Source organism: Hetaerina americana, unplaced genomic scaffold, assembly GCF_022747635.1.
Source record: "Hetaerina americana unplaced genomic scaffold, ioHetAmer1.1.p SCAF_1, whole genome shotgun sequence".
Lineage (NCBI taxonomy): Eukaryota > Metazoa > Arthropoda > Insecta > Odonata > Calopterygidae > Hetaerina > Hetaerina americana.
This window is the reverse complement of record NW_027286069.1, coordinates 109,316,662-109,336,418: the sequence shown is the minus strand read 5'-3', so window position 1 is coordinate 109,336,418 and position 19,757 is coordinate 109,316,662. Positions and strand designations below refer to the sequence as shown.

Below are 19,757 nucleotides of genomic sequence, written 5' to 3'. Positions count from 1 at the left end.
AAGGCTATGAACAAAGCCCAATTGTAATGTTCTACATCTTGGAGAGTTTGAAATGTTTCTACCAGTTTACTTCTCAAGGTTTCATTTCCAAAAAGTATATAATAATAGTGATGATAATCTTAATTCATCAAAGAGCAGCATATACCACTATATGTAGATGTCATTGTGAGAAGAAAAAAAAATTATTCGTTACCCCGGTGGAGAGGTATGCATACTGTATCTATTTATTATAATTTTACCCTTGAAAAAGCAAGTGTGAATGGATGAAATTTCCAATAATGCTTGTTGATGGAGAGCTTTGTTTAAAATATTGTTTGGTGGTTGTGGTTGTTTCTTGTTGATACGTATATTATAAAGTCTCAAAAAGAAACTTGTCTATAGGCAGAGTACTTAAAGAACATTCTCATCAATAGATCCGTGATGGTGAATCAAATTGTGAATTTTCAAAATTTGAACAAGAGATATATTTAACTGCAATTTTATTTTAAATAGAATACCAAAGGGCCTGCAAAATATTAAACATATGAGCACACTTAAAAATGGGTAAAGCCATGGCTCCTACATGAAATTTTTGTTAATATTAATTGTATTTAGGAGGGGAAAAACTGCTTTAATAAAAATTGGCAATTGTTTCCCTTCATTCGATACAGAATGCCTATCCTATTCGTCCCATCGCCTCAGTTGACTGGTGTCCTCCCCTGTAATACAGTATTCAGCATTCTCTGTATCCATCTTTGCTGACTTCTTTGGGTTTCTCCCAACAACAGTCACCCCTCCACCACTTTGCTTTGTGCTTTACCATTTGATTTCCTTTCCCTCAGTTTCACCTTTTCAATCCTATAATACCATATCTCAGAAGCCTCTATTCTATATTTATCACCTTTGCCATATTAACTCAGTTTCTGAGCTGTGCAAAATCTCACTCCATGCCAAAGTTTTCACTGGTATTTTCTTAGCCTCCTTCCTAACATCCCAGTCATCAAGTCCATCCTCACAAAAGCCTCTGTGCCGAACATGATTCTTCTTCTGATATGGCGGGGATCGAGATGGCGCAGTTGCTTTCGTACTGGCTTCCCACCCAGAGGGCCCGGGTTCAAATCCTGGCGGTGTTGAATATTTTTCAGAGGTATCTCGATCCCTACTCGAGGTGTTTTGTGGAGGGCACTTTGAGTGAGTACGCCGTCCGTCGGATGGGACTTTAAGCTGTGGACCCCTTGGCGCCTTTCGTTAAGAGCAGGCTAATGCCGACACCGGGTTTCTCTGCACCCTTCATCATTTCCTGTCCATCCCCTATGGCGCAAATGACCTAAGCTGTCGGTCGCCTCCCCTAAATACTACTACTACTCTTCTGATATCCATAATATTGCATCCATCTTGATCCAAGGAACTTCCTAGATAGCTAAACTGTTCCACCTGATCCAGTTCCTGAAATATTTAACTTAAGCTTTCCGCTTTTTCTTGAGCACCTACCTAGGACGTTAGTATTGCTTACATTGACCCTCATCCCATACCATTGAGGCAGATTTTCTGATTCATTCATCAATACATGCAACCCCTTGGCTGACTAATAAGCTAAAGCTTGGGCACCCACGAGTATTTCTGATTTCATGAATTCTCCCCTGAATTTCATTCCTGTCTCCAGTTTTCCCAGTTATTTACTATTTCCTTCATATATACCATGACTAGCAGGGGTGATCATGGACACCCCTTTCTTACCCTTCTTCTCAGCACTACCCATCCTGACTCTCTCTTACACTTAACAGTTTGACGCACGTACAGGTTGTAAATAAGACATCTATCTATTCAATCCACTTGTTATGTTCTGGATTATATTGATTAAATATACCCAATGTGATTTAGTATTAAACTGCTAAAAGTCTATTAAACAGGAAAATACCTATTTTTATGCTATGTTCATTTCTATTAGTCATATTATCACTAATTGAAATGAAAAAGAAAATATAATGGCACTATGCCTACCTCTCCCCTTCATGAACTCAGACTAATGATTTCCCAAGTATTTATTAGCTATCCTCTTCATCCATCAATAAAAATTCATCATCCGAAGTACCAAGTTTGCTCTGTGTGGAATGAACTCTAGTCTAATGTGCAATAGTCCTTATATACAGCTGTGTTTCCTTTTTTTTGGGAAAGAAACTACCACTGATGAAATGAAATCTATCTGCCAAATTCTTTCCTGATAAATGGTTTGAATTAACACAAAAAAACTCTGGTCAGGAGGCCAAAATATTCAAAACCAAAACTATAATGTCTCTTAACACTCTTGCTGTTTATTGTAAGGTATGGAGTCATTACAAGATGTTCAGAATCAATGGTATAGATGAGGGAAAATATCCCATGGGGTTAGCTGCATCAAAACCAAAAATATTGCGGGCAATCATTGGCCTTGTATAGTCTGGTTTATGGAACTTAACTGAGCGGCTGCTTAAAAATAACTTACAGCTGTGTAAAATTTCATGACAAAAATTAATGAACTCAGAACCATGATACAGATTTTCTGGATTGATTGATATCTCTAAGAGTAATTAATATTTTTTTCAAAATAAACACATTGCCATCGAATTTGTAGCTGCGTTAATGTATGGTGAAATTTTGATCAGACTGAAGTCAAAAATTCAAGGCTCTAAAATTTTGAAGGTGGCTCAAAATAATTGTTTTATGCTAATTTTAGAAATGGTTGTATCATTGAGTAAGTGCTCGTTGAAACCTTAATAATTCCTACCTATCCCAATCTCTTTTGTCTGATGTGATTTTACAATTTTGTTTATGTTGCTAAATTTACCACTTTTTATTAATCCTAATTTTTAAAAATATGAGGTATATTTGATCCAACAATAATGGTTGAATCTGAATGCAATATATTGAAAACTTTTAAAAGGAAAAAACTGGACTCATATCACCAATGTGATGTGATGTCTAGATATAAGGTGGATGGAGTGACACTTACGACGTTGTCTTTCCATAACCGTTCCCATAGGTTTGCTTGAGGAATGAATTCACTACTGGGCCAGAGGTACACTTTGCAGCACTGGACCTTCCTCGCGTCATCTGTGATTTGACCAAAGGACTTCCACACGTCCTCAGAAGGCGGTGCCTCTCCAACATATTGCTTTCAGGTATTTGTGCATCTCTGTTATGTAGGCCATATTATTTCAATGGATTTCTTTGGGGATAATGTAATTTTTTTCTAAAATTGACAATATGCAGGTAATATTGACTTTGATTGGCGTGTGATAAAAATTTTAAATTGGTATGTGAATTTATAATAAAAATAATAGTTGATTCGCCCAGATAGTGTTCTTGACATATTACCATAAGGTAAATCAAAATGATTATCAAACATACACTTACCTTCTCTGGTAGTAGTAGTGTATGGTAAGTTGGTATGGAATAAGTGGAGGTTTCAATCTTATGTATGTCAAGTAAAAATAAGCAAGCAAGATAGGCACAATATATGTCATTTTTATCTACCAAAAAGGGTCTTCATAAGGTTTTGTAGTTGAAGCATGCCAATCAACTATTACCATTTAAGTCCAATTCTCCTCTGTCTGTGAGGTTTTAAGCGAGGTTGAAAAGTCATGCGTGAGGGATTTGTTTTCTACCATAGACAGAATACACCACAGTGTTGGTCATGTAGAAATGTTAATGAAATAATGAAAGTTTGTTAACTCAGAAGTTTAACTAAGGATAGGGTCACGGTTCAATGTATGCCTATCCTCACAAATTTGGGCTGATATGTTCCAAAAATTGAAAGCAATAAATTTGAAATGAATCAAGGCCACTGCCACCACATGTGGACGAGGTGAAGTGTAATCTAATGTAAAGAATGCAACCAAGATTCAAGATTTGATGTTTCACAATAGCAAAGACCACCACAACCAAAGAGCACAGCTTCAACAGGATTTTACCTCTATGAGGCAATCAAAGATAAGCTTCAATTTTCCCCAGCTTCTGGGAATCTGACCATCCTGCCTGCACTCAGCATTGATTTTTTGAGATAAGGGAACGTAACAGTCAGAGAGGCTAATGACCTCCACTGAGCAGTTGCCTCTTTGCATAGAGTGTTTAAGAGCTTCAGCCTCTCCTCAGGTGGTCTGTTATTTCTCTTTTGGTATTCCTGAAAACATCCCCGAGGGATGAATGAGTGGATCTTCTCTTCATGGTATATTGACTATCGCGGTTGCCTTTGTATTTCACTGTGACTGGCAGCATTGGAAGGATTAATGAGTGAGAGAGGTGGGGAGAAAGAGAATTTGCTTGAGCTGGGGGAAAAGTGTCAGAGGGATTGAAGAATGATATAAAGGTGCATCAGAAAGAAAGCTAGCTGATTCATATTGTATTCAAGAGTGGGAAAACTCAGATAAACATAAGTTTAAAATCGAGGGGATACAATTTAAATGAATGATACAATAGTAACCAGAGCCGTGGAGTTGAAAGGAAGTGGTAAGAACGGTACGGAGAAGGAATCATCTCCACAGTTTTGTTTGAAGTTGCAGGGTCTAAATACTTTTCTATTAGTGGTGCCTTAATTAAGTAAAAAGCCTAGAAAATCCTATATATAATATGGATGAAATTGATTAATTTTTCCATATTCTACTATCTAAGTGTGTGACATTGAAGACAGAGCTATATATAAAGACAAAGAGCTGGTGAAAGAGTGTTTGACTCAGTGCTTTTATGTAAGTGCTGATGGGTGAAAAAGAAGCACCTCTGGTAATTGGAAAATCTCTTCAGCCCAGGTGCTTCATATAAATTGATATGACACAATTGGGTATGTCTTGGTATGCAAACGAGAATGCAAGGATGACTTCTACAGTTTGGAGGCTGGTTAAGAGGCTTTGATAGAAAGGTGAGACAGCATGATTGTAAATCATAGCATTCTCCTTTGTCTTGACAATGCTACATGTCACACTCATCAAATTAAGCTCACCAATATGCAACTTCGATTTTTCCTACCCCATACAACTGCAATGCTACAACCAATGGGCCAAGGCATTATTCGAGTTTTAAAGTTTAAATAGAGAAAGTGAATCATGAGAAATGAGAGTCTGCAGATTGATGAAGTTGCTACTACATCCTTCCAGTGAATTGGATAGCGAAGCGATTGACACCTTATGTATCATGGGTGCTCTCAGTATGGATGGATGTTGAATGCAGAACAGTTGTGATATGCTTTGAATTGTGTGGTTCTTCAATCCTGTTAATGAAGAGATTCCACCAAACGATGACGGGTGCTATTTGCACTTGAGTTTGAGTGCAATCAAATGGTGGCAGGGGAGGAAAGTCTCTTATGATGTCTTCCACCATAATTGAGGTTAATCATCACCAAAGATGGTGATGATTTACAATATGTGGAATCAGACGAGGAACCAAGTGTAAGTGCTCAAGAGGGGCATTCAGTTTTAGGCATGTGTTCTAATTCAGTGAATATGGTCAATTACCACAGAGAGAAAGTGAATAAACTTTTTAGATACCTAAATTATGTTTTTGAAAAGTAAATAAAGCAAAATTGTCGAGGGTTTAAGCAGATTTCATTTTGAATTTCTTTACAAGTGAGACTGACTAACTGTTAAACGATGATGAAAGATGATCAATTTTTTGAGAAATTGTTTATTTATATGTGAAATCACTGTTCTCTTTCAGAGCTTTTAGAGCATTGATTAAGCTCTTTGATGTAGTTAAAAAAAGTTGAGACTTACAGCTTTCAGCCCATTCTTCCAAGTCCCAAACAGTGACCTTTCATGCAAGTTAAAAGTAACTTTCATAATTACACCGAATATCAGTTCTAAGTTAATGTTGTACTTACATATCATCATAGTTTTATGCCTGACATTTTCTGGTACCATATTTCCCAGTCCATAAGATGCACCGGTGCATAAGAGACACCCTGAGATTTTTCAGTTTAGAATTCACAAAAAATAATTGGATCAGAAAGAAAATGTCAAAATGTTATCATGTTATTGCTTAATGCAAAGAAAATTTAAGTTAATTGAATGAAGAATACAATGTATCTTTCACGGGAAAGATACATTGTATTCTTCGTTTAATTAAAATGAATTTCCTCAAAGTTGAGCCAGGAACAATTGAAAATTTAAGTTCCCTTTAAAGAATTAGCAGCTATGTGTACATCAACATTTTTTCATTTTTTAGAATCCCAGAAATTCGTTATCGCTGCTGCGAAATCATTTTCATGTAGTTGTTTTCACTGTGGTTGTCACATTCCTCACACACACAATGTCATCTTCACTTCTATGTAGCACACAGCTAATTTCACATACTCAAAGAGACATTATGATAGTCCTATTTTTAATTTTCCGCCTGGACTTTTTCCATCACAAACATTAGAAATAGATATCCATTTCATTCTCCCCATCAGTTGACGTCATAAGTTGGTTCCACCAGAAGTTATTATCATTTTAACTTTTTATGTGGTGTATAGTTTCTGTTAATATTTTTATATCATCAAAATTTGTCTAAAAAGTAACCACTTTATATGTATTTACAACACACTCATACTATTTGAGAATGAATGCCTGTAAACTCCCGAGTATATTGGGGGACAGTGCAACAATATCAGAGTGTAAAAATCATTCTATCAATAGCTTAACACTAAAGCACTTGGCCGGACATCAAGGGATCTGGGTTCGAATCCTAGTCAAGGCAAATGATTTTTACACTCTCAAATTGTTGCATTGTAATGTATATTAGTGGATGACTTCATCAATAGTTACTCTCGCTGCATCTTCCACAGTTCCTTGGAATTTATTGGGAGAGATCCAATTTTAGAATGTACTTATTAGCAGAATGGTGACATACTGGTTAGTCCTATGTATGTAAGTTTTGCAGCAGCACCACATGTAACTCAATGTGCTACATACAGGAGTAGTAGTATACTTGTATTTGGGAATTATTAATGAATTTCTTTCAATGAAAACTTTCTTGCTTTCTACTGACTCAAAACAGCACCACTTTTCATTCCTAATGAAGGAATAGTTAGTTAATGGGTAATTGTTTTTCTGGTATGGCCCACTCCTGTGTCATGCCATGAGTGGCACATAGCATGAATGGTTTCCCAAGTCCTAAAACTGAATGTGAACACATTCAGTCTCATTCCCTACATCGATTGGAATAGCATATGTGAAGTAGGTTTAAGGGCCTCAAAGACATGATAATTTCCAAGGAAAAACTGAAGTAAATATTTTAGACTGTCACAGATTACTTTTGAGCCCATTTCTCTTCCTTTCCATTGGGCTCAGTATGCTTCCAAATGAGCGTGAAACAGCAGAAGTCATCTCAGTGTAGCTCAATAGATAAAAACTGGATGGAAATATCTTTTGAAAGTGTATAAAAGTGTGCTCTGCCCCACATGAATTTATAAGTGGAGTGAACCTTGGGTATGTGAGGAGAATATATGGGTAGAGTGACTTAGGAATCACTAATTTCCCCTTTTCTCATCCAAAGTCAATCTTTTCACTTTTTATGGTCTGATGCAGGCAAAGATGCATATTTGCCCACTCTTGTTTCATGTGCACATTTTTCTAAGTGCGTCAAGTGTTTTTGGAGTGCCTGAATCCTCTGTTTCTTCTGTGGTTCGCTTCCTTCCCCTTCACGCACAGCGCTTATCATCTGCACCACCTATTCCCCCCCCCCCCTGCTTTTTTAGACTGTTGTTGCTGTGTGCACCCTTGGTAATGGATCTTCAGTTATTACTGTTTCAGCAGTTTTATTTATGTATATTTCAATTGGTGTCCCACAAATGCCAACATGTAGGTTGTAAAATTAATGTTTCATTGTTTTTATATAATTGTACCAATGTGCTTAGGAATTCCTCAATAGGACAAACAGATTATTTTAAAACATGAGTATAGTTTTTTGCTGTGTATAATAATGCTTATCAGTAGCACATGTAAATCCTCTTCTATTTCTACCTTTTTGGTAAAACACTGAAGCAGCTTGTTGTAAGACTTTTCTAATTCAGGGTCCAGTTCAACCATCTTTTGGTTTCACAAGTTTCATTTTTGCGTTTTTTTAGTCATGAATTCACCCTGCTGTACCATCATTGGTCACCTCTAAAGCTGAGGCTACACTGAAAGTTAACTGAACCTTGGATAAAGTATGGTTTACCCTGATTGCAGGGGCATATTGCATGAAAATCATCACTAATTGACAGTGACAGCAAGCACTACTGAAATGCTTTCAGACTCATGGTAAACTATGACCCAAAATTGACTCACAAATCAGGAATAGGAGGTGGCCCAAGGAAAAGAAAGAACAGCATTAAAAATAAGAATTCCTTGGAATAAATTTTCCTAGGAAACTTGGTAGCATTATGTAGGTTGCTCATCATCACCCTTGCATAAAATAACATTGAGGAGGCAATTAATGGTATGAAGAAAAAAAATTAAGAGGTGACACTGAATATATGGAGATAGGCTAAGAATTCTGGAATATGACAAAGGAGGGAGGAGGAGGAAAAAGAGTACAACTTTGAAGTATACAAGATGAAAACTAAGGTAATAAGCTGCAGCCAAGATAAGAAAGACAATCTCCTAGTAAGACTGGGAGATGAAAGCATGTTAACGTAAGTGGAAGAATATCAATGATGATAATCCTTGGAAGTCATTGTTCAACTGCCCACATCCCTTTTGTATCTAGTGGCATAGAAAGACAAGGGTAATGTCCCCTCATGCTATACATGGTAAAGGTTTGACTGAAGTTAGACTACAACCATGGATTTGCATTTCAGGTGGCAATAGTTCTTTGAATGGACTAGTAACGAGACTGGGTTATGAACTTCGGAGCATCTTGCCACAGTTTCACGAGAACATCAATGTCATCCTCCCATTTGGCCCAAGTGAGCTGCACACTGTGATGGGAGCCTCATTGATGGAATACAACTATGATCGCCCTCTCCAGTATGCAGACAATGAAGAGTTCCAGTCATACTGCAGTCATCATAAAGAGAACAACAGTGACCAACCATTTGTGCTCCAGAAGGGTAAGGAGGTTCCCTGGAGTCTTGATGGGGCAAATGCAAGGGGCGACCCCAGATATCACTTTAAGGATCTCAATCGGATATTGAGGGAACAATTTGGAATCATACATATCAGATGGTTGAAAAAGGTGTTAAGGGTATTTTGAATCAGTCATCTATAGGAAAATTCAATAACTGAAGCTGAATTATGCATATGATTATCAGTTGTTATAATTTTTTAATTCATATTTTTTGCAAGATAGATAAAACCATGCATGGTAAATATAATAAAATACTATTTAAAAACCACTTGTGTCCTAAGCAGGGTGTATTTTTTCTGGCCAATTAAATATTAAATTATTCTTGATTAATTGATAGCAACAAATTAAATCAGCCATTTTTTAATTAAAGCACATTTTTATATAGCTAATAATTGACCTAGGGTGATAACATGAAATTCAGAAAAGAGGAGATATTCATGGAGTAATATTATGTTGATATTATAAAAATGTCAGGGTTGAGGAGAAAAGTGTGTGTCGTATGCTGCAGAAAAGGAAGATGGTGACCCTGCCCGTAAATCTAGAACAATTTGCGTTAAATTTAAAAAGGTCTGCATGTCTCATCATTTATGTACATAAATAGCATGATAATTAGAGATTTGACTTGCAAGAAAGTGACCTGTCAAATACCTGTCTCACATTGTTCCCATGAAGAATCCAATAATAACTGAAATGTCTTGACTTTGAAGAAGAAGAATATGTGTTACCTGGGAAAAGTTCATTGTACTTCATGTCAATTCTTATTACCATCATCATCATAGTTCATCTGCTGTGGTTGACAGGTCTCATGAGCACCGGCCTCTTAATTGAAGGTTTGATTAAATGAAAGAATGATTAATAAAAATATTTTAATGGTTACATTCACGGTAAATGTCCAAATTGCATGCAAAACATAACTAGGCAGAGATTCGTACTAATCATGTTACTGTCATCTGATCCTTCATATGCCTCATATTCATTGATGGTGTTATAATTTTCCTCTACTCCCCACAGAGGTCCAGGGTGGTGCCCAGTCCCAACAGCTACCTCGGACTCACCATCGTGGGGAGCCATATTGGCTCACAAGGGAAGAATTTATTGTATTTGGGCCAGGCTTCTGATGTTTTTATGTGCTCAAAGTTTGTGTTACCTCTTCCTACTGCCACAAATTTGCTAAAAAGGCTACCTAAGGTGACGTAACCATAAGTTATAATTTATAAACCTTTTTTTATCTAAAAATAAAATTTTTCATAATTAAAGACAGTTACCTGTATTTTCTCAATTAGATATATATCATGTGGAAAAGTGTGTTAAAATAATGCCATAAATACTTCATTCAAATGTTATCTCAACATTATTGTGAAAGCAATGTTTTATGTAATCATTACATATTAGTTAAATATTGAGCTACACATTTTGGGCAAAAAACAAATGAAATTAAAATAGGAAAGTTAATTTCATGGAGGGAAAGCATGGCAGCAAAAACATTACACGTTATTTGCACTGTGCGTTTCATTCATTTAAATTCTTACAACTAATTTTAAAGGAAAAGGATTCCATTCCATTATTCAAATTATATTGCCATAAGTATTTTTAAAGAATGGTTTATTTTCCTTTAATGTCCACCTCTACAGGATATTAATAATTACTTGCAAGTACATAAGTTTGGTTCATTACAAAATGTACAGTGGATTAGGTTTTCTGTGACTTAAGATGAAACCTTAAATATTTATAGTATAGACCTTATGGGAAATACTTTCGATGATTTTGACTAACGATGCTGTTTTTTACTTCCACACAAATCCCCTAGTAAGACCTACTCCGCAAATAAAACTATGTTATCTATGCATTTTATAAAAACATGCCAAATATGTTTATGGAGTAACAATAAAATGCATTCTTGCAGAGAAGAGATTATGCATTCTAGTTGAAGATGGAAGCATTGCAACACTCCTTTGTTCCTAGAGGAACTGTCCCTTTTATCAAATGAGTTTGAAAGAAATGTTGATTCCATTCAATGAACAGCATTAAGCACACTTGCCTAGGCCTAAGCAGAAACCTATGCATTTGTTCTAATGGAGTTCTCTTTTGCACACCTGTACTGTGTGCTGTGTGTACTGTGTGTCATAACATGCTCATTATTCAGTGTTCGCAAAATAACTCATTTGACTGCAATTTATTTTCATGCCTACAAATTCAAGGAATCACATTATTATCAGTGTTAAGGCCCAAAGTGACAACATATCCACACATTGCATATCTACTGCATTGTTTTTGTCTTTTCTTTAGCGTCATGCATCTCTTGAAAAATAAAATCGTGCTCTTATACTCCCCCATTACAGTATTTAAAATCAATGAACTGATAACAAAATGATAAGATAGGGTTGTGGGATAATACTTTTAAGGGACAGATTGAGGAGGGATGACAACAGAAGAAGAAGAAAGGATAACAATGGCAACTTGCCATGACAGAACTGAATTTATAATACCCTGGCAATTGCAACTGGGGAGAGAGTCATCTCTCTTTACATTGATATGTCACCTGATAATTTTATGTTTTAATGAGCTTTTGGAAATGTCAATTGAAAGGCGATTCCAAAAAAAAATCACTGGCCGATTATGGCGATGAATGGGAAAATGAACCCCATAATAAGTAATTCACTGGAAAGTGCCAGACTTGTTCTGACTACTTATGATCTAATTTCTATGCTCATGGGAGTTTTCCAGGTCCCTTACTATGGCAGTTTCACTGACCCAGCACTTATTTGTGGTCCACTAAAATAAATAAGTAAAACCCATGGATGATACATAAGATTTGTCTTTACACATATATACATATACGGCTGAGGAACAAAGCATATTCTTTTATAAAATACATAAAACCAACAGGGAACTTGCAGATGCACAGTAAATTTACCTTATGTTGTGCACCCAGCATTCCTCTGATGTGCACTTTTACATTAATGCATCAAGGCAAAGCAATTAGGTTGAGGTAATATGTCAAATGGTGAGTAGAGAGGAAGTTATCTAGCAAAACCAAATATCATTCCAATCCAAGTTGACACCTTCAACATGGAATACAGGGGACCTGTCTCATTTTTTAGCAGGCCTTCTAAATCTCTCTGAGTGCAATGAAGGAATCAAACAAATTTCCTCTTAAACACACGGCGAGGAAACATGCTTGAAAATCATTTTATTAAAATGGCAAGGAAGGCATTTCATAATGTGCAAGCATTTTGAACAAAAAAAATGTTTGCATAAAAGTCATCCTCCATGACGGTATCCCAGCCTTTCACTACCTCACAGTAAAATAAAATGCATTAATCATTCAACTGTAGTTTAAAATACACACAATTCCAAAGGCAAACACTTATTTCTTTGTAAGAAAAAAGATTTTTTTTAAACTTGTAACCAGTGGACCTGAAGGGTGGGAGTATGTGAACTAGATGGCATTATGTGAATTGACAAAACACAGCATTCGTGAATGATCAAGTGGCATTCCCCAAAAAAGCACTTCAGCCAATACTCCATAGCATATATATCCAATTCAAATGAAATTCCCAAACAATGTGTGAACTAACATAGGAGGTATTTGACAACTGAACCATCAACCTTTGAGGTAAAGTTTTTAAAGGTACCAATATAGGTGCAGCTATTCACAAGAAAAATGCAATGAATGGTTTCGCTGAATCAAAACTATGTTCAATGACTAAAATGTAATTAACTACACTCACCAAAATACAACCCTTTTCACAGCCATATTTTTTGTTACTTTATATATTTAATCAAGGAATTTTTCACCCTTAATTTACAAAGGTCACATCTATTCTAGCAGAAAATGAATGTGCCAAAGTGATCAGAAAATAATTTCTAGGATTTTAAGTATTAAAATCAAAATGCTGCACATTTATAAAAATGTATTCACTATAAAACTGAGCAACTTTGTTATTCATCAAAATCATTGACAATCACTCACATTGAGAAGCATACTAATCTAGTCACGAGCTCCTTTTTATTTTATTATGAGGCCAAAAAGATAAGGAGGTGGTTGAGAAATTTTTCTATGTTATGCCAAGCACTACAAACGTCAGCAAATGAAATATGACTGCAAAAGCAGTACAACTTCTACTTAGTGAGAGACTGGAGTGCAAACCATTTCTCATTCTATAATGCAGAGGTCATTTTGGAGATTAATGAATTCTAAAAGGTAGAATTACTCCAAAATTCAGCATTAAATTACTTAAGCATATTTGAAATTCATCTTGTGTGTCCCAAATTACCATTTTTGGAATACAGTGATTAAATAAAATATAAAATGTGTCACCCTTGCATATTATGCTAGGTGCTACAAAACAAAATTTACTTCGTTGCAACTGAAGTACCAAGAGAAAAAGCCTCATTAAATGGAGGTTAAACTGTACACATATGAAGAGGTTCACCTTATTCAAACACATAGGTTAATAGTAATAATGACAGTAGCAATGGCGGGCGGCAGAAGGGGCCCCGCCCTCCAAGGTCGATCTCCTCGGACGGTCATCAGCAGCACCCTGTCCTAGCTGGCTCCCCTTCCGCCAGCCCGCCGCCAGACTGACTGTGAAGTGACGGCATGAGGTCGCTATATTGCTGCTGGACGAAGCCGCCCGCCTTGATGCCGTCCCACCCGTCAGTCAGCTCATATTGTCCCGCCTTCACGCGATCGTAGACCTCCTGAGCCACCATGCGGAAGGCCTCCTCCACATTGGCGCCCGTCAGCGCCGACGCCTCGATGGCGTTCTTGATCCCGTTCTGCTGAGCCCATTGCCTGGCCTCCTCCGCCGTAACTTCCCTCCTCGCCGCCTTCTTGGACGGACTGCCGAAAGCAACACTCTTGGGCCCTACCAGCGGCTGCTTGCCACTCCTCCTCCTCTCTTCTCCACCCCCGGCGGAGATCCCGAGGTCCTGCGGGGAAACCCCGAATGGACTGTTGGCCGAGGCCTTCCACAGCTTCTCTCGGATGCTCTCGCGGGAGTCGTCCCCCTCCTCGTACTCCCCCATCTTCCTCGAGCCTCTGGCGACGTCATCGCCCTTGCCGGCCCTGCCCACATAGTTTGCGTTGACTATCCCCCTAACTGGAGTGCTCCCGTTACCTTGGTTTGCCTCTCCTCTCTGAAGATCTCCTTCATTGTCCTCGCCCTTGGCGAGATCCACTTTGCAGCCAACTACTACAAAAACAGGTTCGTGGGGTTGAATATGTCGCCTGGCTTCGGTAACCCATGCAGGCAGGTTTTCAAAGCTTTTACGATTGGTTATGTCGTACACCAATAGCGCACCGACCGAATTACGATAATAAGATTTCGTGATGGACCTTAAGAAGAAATCATATCTAAATGTCACAAATATTTTAAAATAGGTCGCACAATGAACATGATTTTAAGTAAAATCCTTTCACACACTAAATTGGGATAATACTTTAACATGCAATAGGAAATCTCTCGATGTCATGATTTTGTCATTTATGTGCCAAAATGGGCATGATATCTGGATTAATGAAATACGAGTAAGAAAAATGAAAATACACTATTTACCTAAATCTCTCTTGTCCAGCCGTATCCCACAGTTGTAACTTTATTCTGGTCCCATCGTGAACGTGAACCTGACGAGCAAAAAAGTCGACACCAACAGTTGGATCTGAAACCTAGAAGAGTATATTAGGTAACATATTTATATGAAATTTGTCAACTTAACAGATTAGGCTAATTGGTATCAAGCTAACCTGTGAGAACTTCCCTTCTGTGAAGTACTTCAGCAAAGAACTTTTGCCAACAGTACTATCACCAATTAGAATGAGTCGAAATTGATATTCAAAGACGGGATCGACCATTATGTCACTTTATTATTACGAACTTGCATGTCACGCCAAAGATAATTGCGTATTCATTGAGAATCACCAAATCTAAAGAAACATGACCCTGACAATGGAGACTATTTGCTATTCTTCGCTGAACTGTTTGGAAACAGATAATTGGCTACATCTGATTAAATTCGTTGCGATTTTGTTTTCCCTTTTCAACCAATCCAGTTCTAAAAAAAAAATCATTCCTATTCAAAAATGGCGCCGTCAAGATAGTACTGCTCTTTTTGACATGGTGCACCTTATGAACCCATTTCTAATATGAAGTTTTGTGTGAGATTAACCCTGGGCAAGTATCAATTGGATTCGTACTCCTTCAATGAGTCGATTTTAATGTATTCGTGAAACGCTCTCTGCGAACATCAAAACCCGGGATATATAATTCGATTGTAGTGGACTGCAAAACTCCAAAATTAGTGTTATAGATAATTGCTCGTTTTCATATGTGTGCTTATTGAAAAGCTGATTTGTTATATCCCATGTGTAGCAATGCGTTTCATATTTTTATCAATAAAATAACATTACACTTGTTCCGTTAGGGTGGCAACGTAAGCCGCTCGAACGAGATAATACAGTGAACAAAGGATGACCCATTCCTGTCCAGAAGTTACCGGCATGGAAAGGTTTGATTAATATTTTCAAGTTAATTCTGGGATTAATATAACTTTCCGTTGTAGTTTCCATTAGTCGATGGAATTATATTACATTAGCTTCCGTAATTTCATTTTCGGGGTAGCCTAGGTAACCAGTGAAAATGATGAATTTGCTTATGGAAATGACGTGGATATATGCATTCCTTCAGTTATTGTTTTGAATAAGCTCGATTGTGAGGTCATCATTTATTTTGATAAAGTCACGTGCCTCTTCTATGCTATCTAGTCAGTATTCCCTCCTGAAAACACTGAGGACCTAAAATAAAAGTCACGGCTCATAATACCTGTACCGTCTGATGACCGGGCAAGAACTTTTATTGTTTTGAAGAAAGGTGTGCATTGTGACTATGGGCAATATTTTGTAGAATGCAAAGCCAGCGAATATTTCAGATTTATCGGTAAGAAGATGAGGAAGAAATATACAGTATGGAGCAATTCTGTTAACGTTTTAATCCATCGTAAGCATTTTTTTTGTAAATTAAGTGGTTTTCTCGATTCCAGTGTTTGCTTCTCTCTTCATACAAGATCCCAAGGCAATCATGGGCAATACCAGTAGTGGAGTGAGGGACAAAGGCTATCTTAGGCCGGTTTTCCTGCTGAAATTTTGACAGACACTCCTGTTATGGGAGCTACCCATTTCTCAATCTACTGGTTGCTTCAAATGGCTGCGGCCTAGGGTTTTTTCATTCTTGGCCAGGATGTGGTGGTGGCCTAATGGATGCAAAATTGTGGCATCAGCTGAAAGTCTTAAACCAGGTGATGTCTCTGAGCACATTCAGCGAAAATAGATATTTGATATTCTGCATATCAGATTCACTTAAGTGAGTACAGGTAATTCAATCAACCCTCTCTCCAGCATCCTCATGAATTAACTATTGAATTTACCTTCAATATATAATAACCACTGATGTTGAATATTTTCCATAATTTAAAATAAGAACTGTTATGCTCGCAGTTATGAATGAAAATAGTTACCTTCTGGATGTGATGGTTATGTGCATGTAATGCATTGCTAAAATGCTGCTAACGTTGGAGCAGACTATGTTGCAGTGAAAATATTACTCTAGTAGGGATACCATTTACGTGGAAACGTATTTACTATCAATGATATATTAGTGGTGGAAATGACTGCAAGTTTAAACTTAGTGAATACATGGAAACATGATATGCTCAATGACTGCTGAAGGTGGGTGCTATGACACTTGTTTCTATCTGAATATTTCTCTGTGCCGTTTACATGAGGAGAGCTAATTTCTAGCAAGTTGAATTAATTGTTTGATGAATTCAATTCAACTTTTGTTTGACTTGGGTTCATGGAAGAAATAAGATAGATATTCATATATCCGGTGGTTTAAGAAAAGTCCACTTAAAGTATAGTTTAAGGTGAATTTTTGTTCATATCCTAGTTTTACACTTTTGTCATCTTCAGGGCAAACCTTTCTGTCCATTGCTGAAGTTACCATGTTGGATTTGGCCTAATTGCATCGTGTGTATTACAGTTGATATAACTGCTAATGCACAGGGATATGTAAGAGTTTGACCATCCTTGCATGTGTAAAGGTATTCGAGACCACCAAGATTAAGACTTGTTGGTGGCACCACTTTGGCATGGTGGTGACCACTGTGGTGCACAGGTGTGAATGTTGTGTGACTCTTTGAATTGTCACTTTGAAGCAATGCACAGAAGTGTGTTTATTCATAGAAATCACCCAACTTCAGGGGAATTGAAAATGTGAATCGGTTGCATGATAGAGGGTGTGGACAGAATCACTGACTCATTTAATGTTCGGCAGAAGGCAAGAAGGATCCTAGTATTCTGTAATTTTGTAAATGTTAGTCAGCTTTAATTATATATGTCTGCTTTCAATGGAAATTGATCATTGCTAAAAAGAACCGTTTGAAAAACTTTGGTTGTTTATGCCTGAGAGAATATTGTGTGCAGAATGAAATAGGACATTGCTGAATGAATTTGCCCTTTTCTTTATAAACAGGCTGATCTAATGAAATTTTGTGGACAAATTCTTCCCTCAAAAACGCCATGAATCGACCCTTATAAACTTTCTTCCTTATTTTCTTGAACCCTTAAATGGTTTATTAGGAATGATATCCATCCCAATGGCCATGTTTGATTTCAATGCCCTTATTGTACATTCTGTTTTGCAAGTTTCTATCTTGCCATCAAATATGCCTGGGGTTAAGGTTTCCTCTTGTACATCATATTCTCCTTCTGTAACTTGCTGGCCTAATAACTTAACCATATAGTACCTCTGTGTATTCTTTCCATCTTTCTAGAATCTTTCCTCCTTATTACTTGTTGGACCGTAGGCTTTAATAATGACTAAGTGCATTGGTTAATCTTTAGTTCCATTAATCATAATCCATAGCTCGGCCGCTCTATGTTTACTGTGTCTTCCTACCTTTTTTTCAACGCTGCTGTCACCCCTTACTGGGTCTCTTTCCCTCCCGTGTATAATAATAATTTTATTTGTCTAAGGATTGGTGTATGACAGCTTTTACACCAATTTCTTTTGTACCAAGTTATTTATGTTATGTCTTTGTATTTCTGTGAAAATTCATTATATAGGTTAGGTCCCATTGGCTTAGTTCTCACGCTTTCAGCTTTGGTATGATTGTAGATAATGTGCAGATTTAGCTGGGTTCTCGTATGGTGACTGTAGTTATGAGAATTTGCCTGGACATCTGACAAGTGTTTCATATATATTACTAGGAACAGAATGTAGTAGTAGTAGTTTTTAGGGTAGGCGACCGACTGCTGAGGTCATTTGCGCCATAGGGGATGGACAGGAAAGGATGAAGGGTGGAGAGAAACCCGGCATCGGCATTAGCCTACTCTTTCCGAAAGGCGCCAAGGAGCCCGCAGCTTAACGTCCCATCCGACGGACGGCGTAGCCGCTCAAAGTGCCCTCCACAAAGCACCTCAAGTAGGGATCGAGATACCTCTGAAAAATATTCAACACCGCCGGGATTTGAACCCGCACCCTCTGGGTGGGAAGTCAGTACATTAGCCCCCGCACCATCTAGATCCCCAGGAACAGAATGTTTATGGATGGAAGCATTAGGAGGCCAAGATTTTGAAAGTGTTAATGGGCAGATGAAATCTAAGGCTTAGATGTAAACGACCCTCTTTTGCTGTGTAAATATGACTCAGGAGGGAGGAGATCAGCCCCAAGTAATAAGTATGGGAGTATATAAGGCCATAATAAGGTATGAGTAGAACATCTTTGCCTACGGTTACTTCAAAGTTCATAGGAGAAAATATGTCAAACTTAACTTACCTGACTGGCAGTTTACGATGTATGGGCATCCCATGTCAAGTTTAAGTCCAAATTGATGCCAAGAAATTTTGTGTTTGTGATATATTCTATGCTTCGGTTTATCAGTGTTATTGGGGGACTGGGTTTTGATGAAATGAGAGAGAAATGTATTCTCTGGGATTTGTCATCGTTTAGTATTACACAATTTTCTTTGCACCGATGTATCGCCAGTTGCAATGCTGATGTGCTCTTCAAAGATAATTCATGATGCAGGTTACAGAAAATAGTATGTTGGTATTGTCCAGACATAAAATTGATTTGATCCAATTTACTTTCATTAAAACAGAAAACAGGTCATTGATTTTAATACAAAAAAGTACAGGGTCAAGAATGAAGCCCCAAGGCAATCCTATGGATGTGGACTTTCCTATGGTAACATTTTCAAGACCAGTGAGTATATCCTCATGGTCTTTTGAATATGACTTAATCCACAACTTGAGTAGCCCTATTAGTCCATAACATTGGAATTTTCAATGACAATGTTATGATCTTTTGAGTAAAAGACTGGTTAGATCTAAGAAAATCTACTTATATCTAAAATATCCAAGCCAATTGCCTTGCATAAGCCTTGCAAATGACTTATGCATTAGGACCTTCACATTTCATGATGAGCAGTGGCTGGGGTTTGAACAAATTTGCATATAGCACGAATTGCTTTCTGTGGAATTCTTGGTAAATCGGGTGACTGAAGTGAAGAATTGTAATGTGGTTGGAAAGTTAGACTCTCGTGGATTATCAAAAACAGCAACCAGCGCATAATATGGATGAAATTGATTTATTTTTCCATATTCTACTATCTAAGTGTGTGACATTGAAGACAGAGCGATATATAAAGACAAAAAGCTG

General features: G+C 37.4%; 3 protein-coding genes across 4 annotated transcripts in view; 2 read left to right on the top strand and 1 right to left on the bottom strand.

Annotated features, from left to right (window-relative positions):
• LOC139695671 (uncharacterized) overlaps nt 1-10,634 on the top strand; it is a 28,656-nt gene extending 18,022 nt beyond the window's left edge. The window contains exons 5-7 of the mRNA XM_071594471.1: nt 2,999-3,137; nt 8,768-9,019; nt 10,048-10,634. Coding sequence (XP_071450572.1) covers nt 2,999-3,137; nt 8,768-9,019; nt 10,048-10,154 — 498 coding nt within the window. The 3' untranslated portion in view covers nt 10,155-10,634. The remainder of the gene's footprint in view (nt 1-2,998; nt 3,138-8,767; nt 9,020-10,047) is intronic.
• Nucleotides 10,622-15,006, bottom strand: LOC139695687 (ras-related protein Rab-39A-like). The gene is made up of 3 exons (XM_071594472.1): nt 14,786-15,006; nt 14,598-14,707; nt 10,622-14,377 (listed from the first exon to the last, which is right to left on the bottom strand). Exons 1-3 carry the CDS (start codon nt 14,891-14,893, stop codon nt 13,570-13,572), a joined length of 1,026 nt encoding a protein of 341 aa, XP_071450573.1. The 5' UTR covers nt 14,894-15,006; the 3' UTR covers nt 10,622-13,569.
• A 128-nt stretch (nt 15,007-15,134) lies between these two features.
• KaiR1D (Kainate-type ionotropic glutamate receptor subunit 1D) overlaps nt 15,135-19,757 on the top strand; it is a 135,206-nt gene continuing 130,583 nt past the window's right edge. For both annotated transcript variants that reach the window (XM_071594469.1, XM_071594466.1), the window contains exons 1-4: nt 15,135-15,212; nt 15,463-15,546; nt 15,803-15,974; nt 16,078-16,332. The gene's annotated coding sequence lies outside the window, so the exon portion shown is untranslated. The remainder of the gene's footprint in view (nt 15,213-15,462; nt 15,547-15,802; nt 15,975-16,077; nt 16,333-19,757) is intronic.

Coding starts and splice junctions, on each gene's coding strand:
- LOC139695687 (XM_071594472.1), bottom strand. CDS start 14,893: ATGGTCGATCCCGTCTTTGAATATCAATTTCGACTCATTCTAATTGGT. Junction 14,708..14,785: donor CAGAAGGGAAGTTCTCACAG/GTTAGCTTGATA, acceptor ATACTCTTCTAG/GTTTCAGATCCAACTGTTGG. Junction 14,378..14,597: donor GCTGGACAAGAGAGATTTAG/GTAAATAGTGTA, acceptor TTTCTTCTTAAG/GTCCATCACGAAATCTTATT.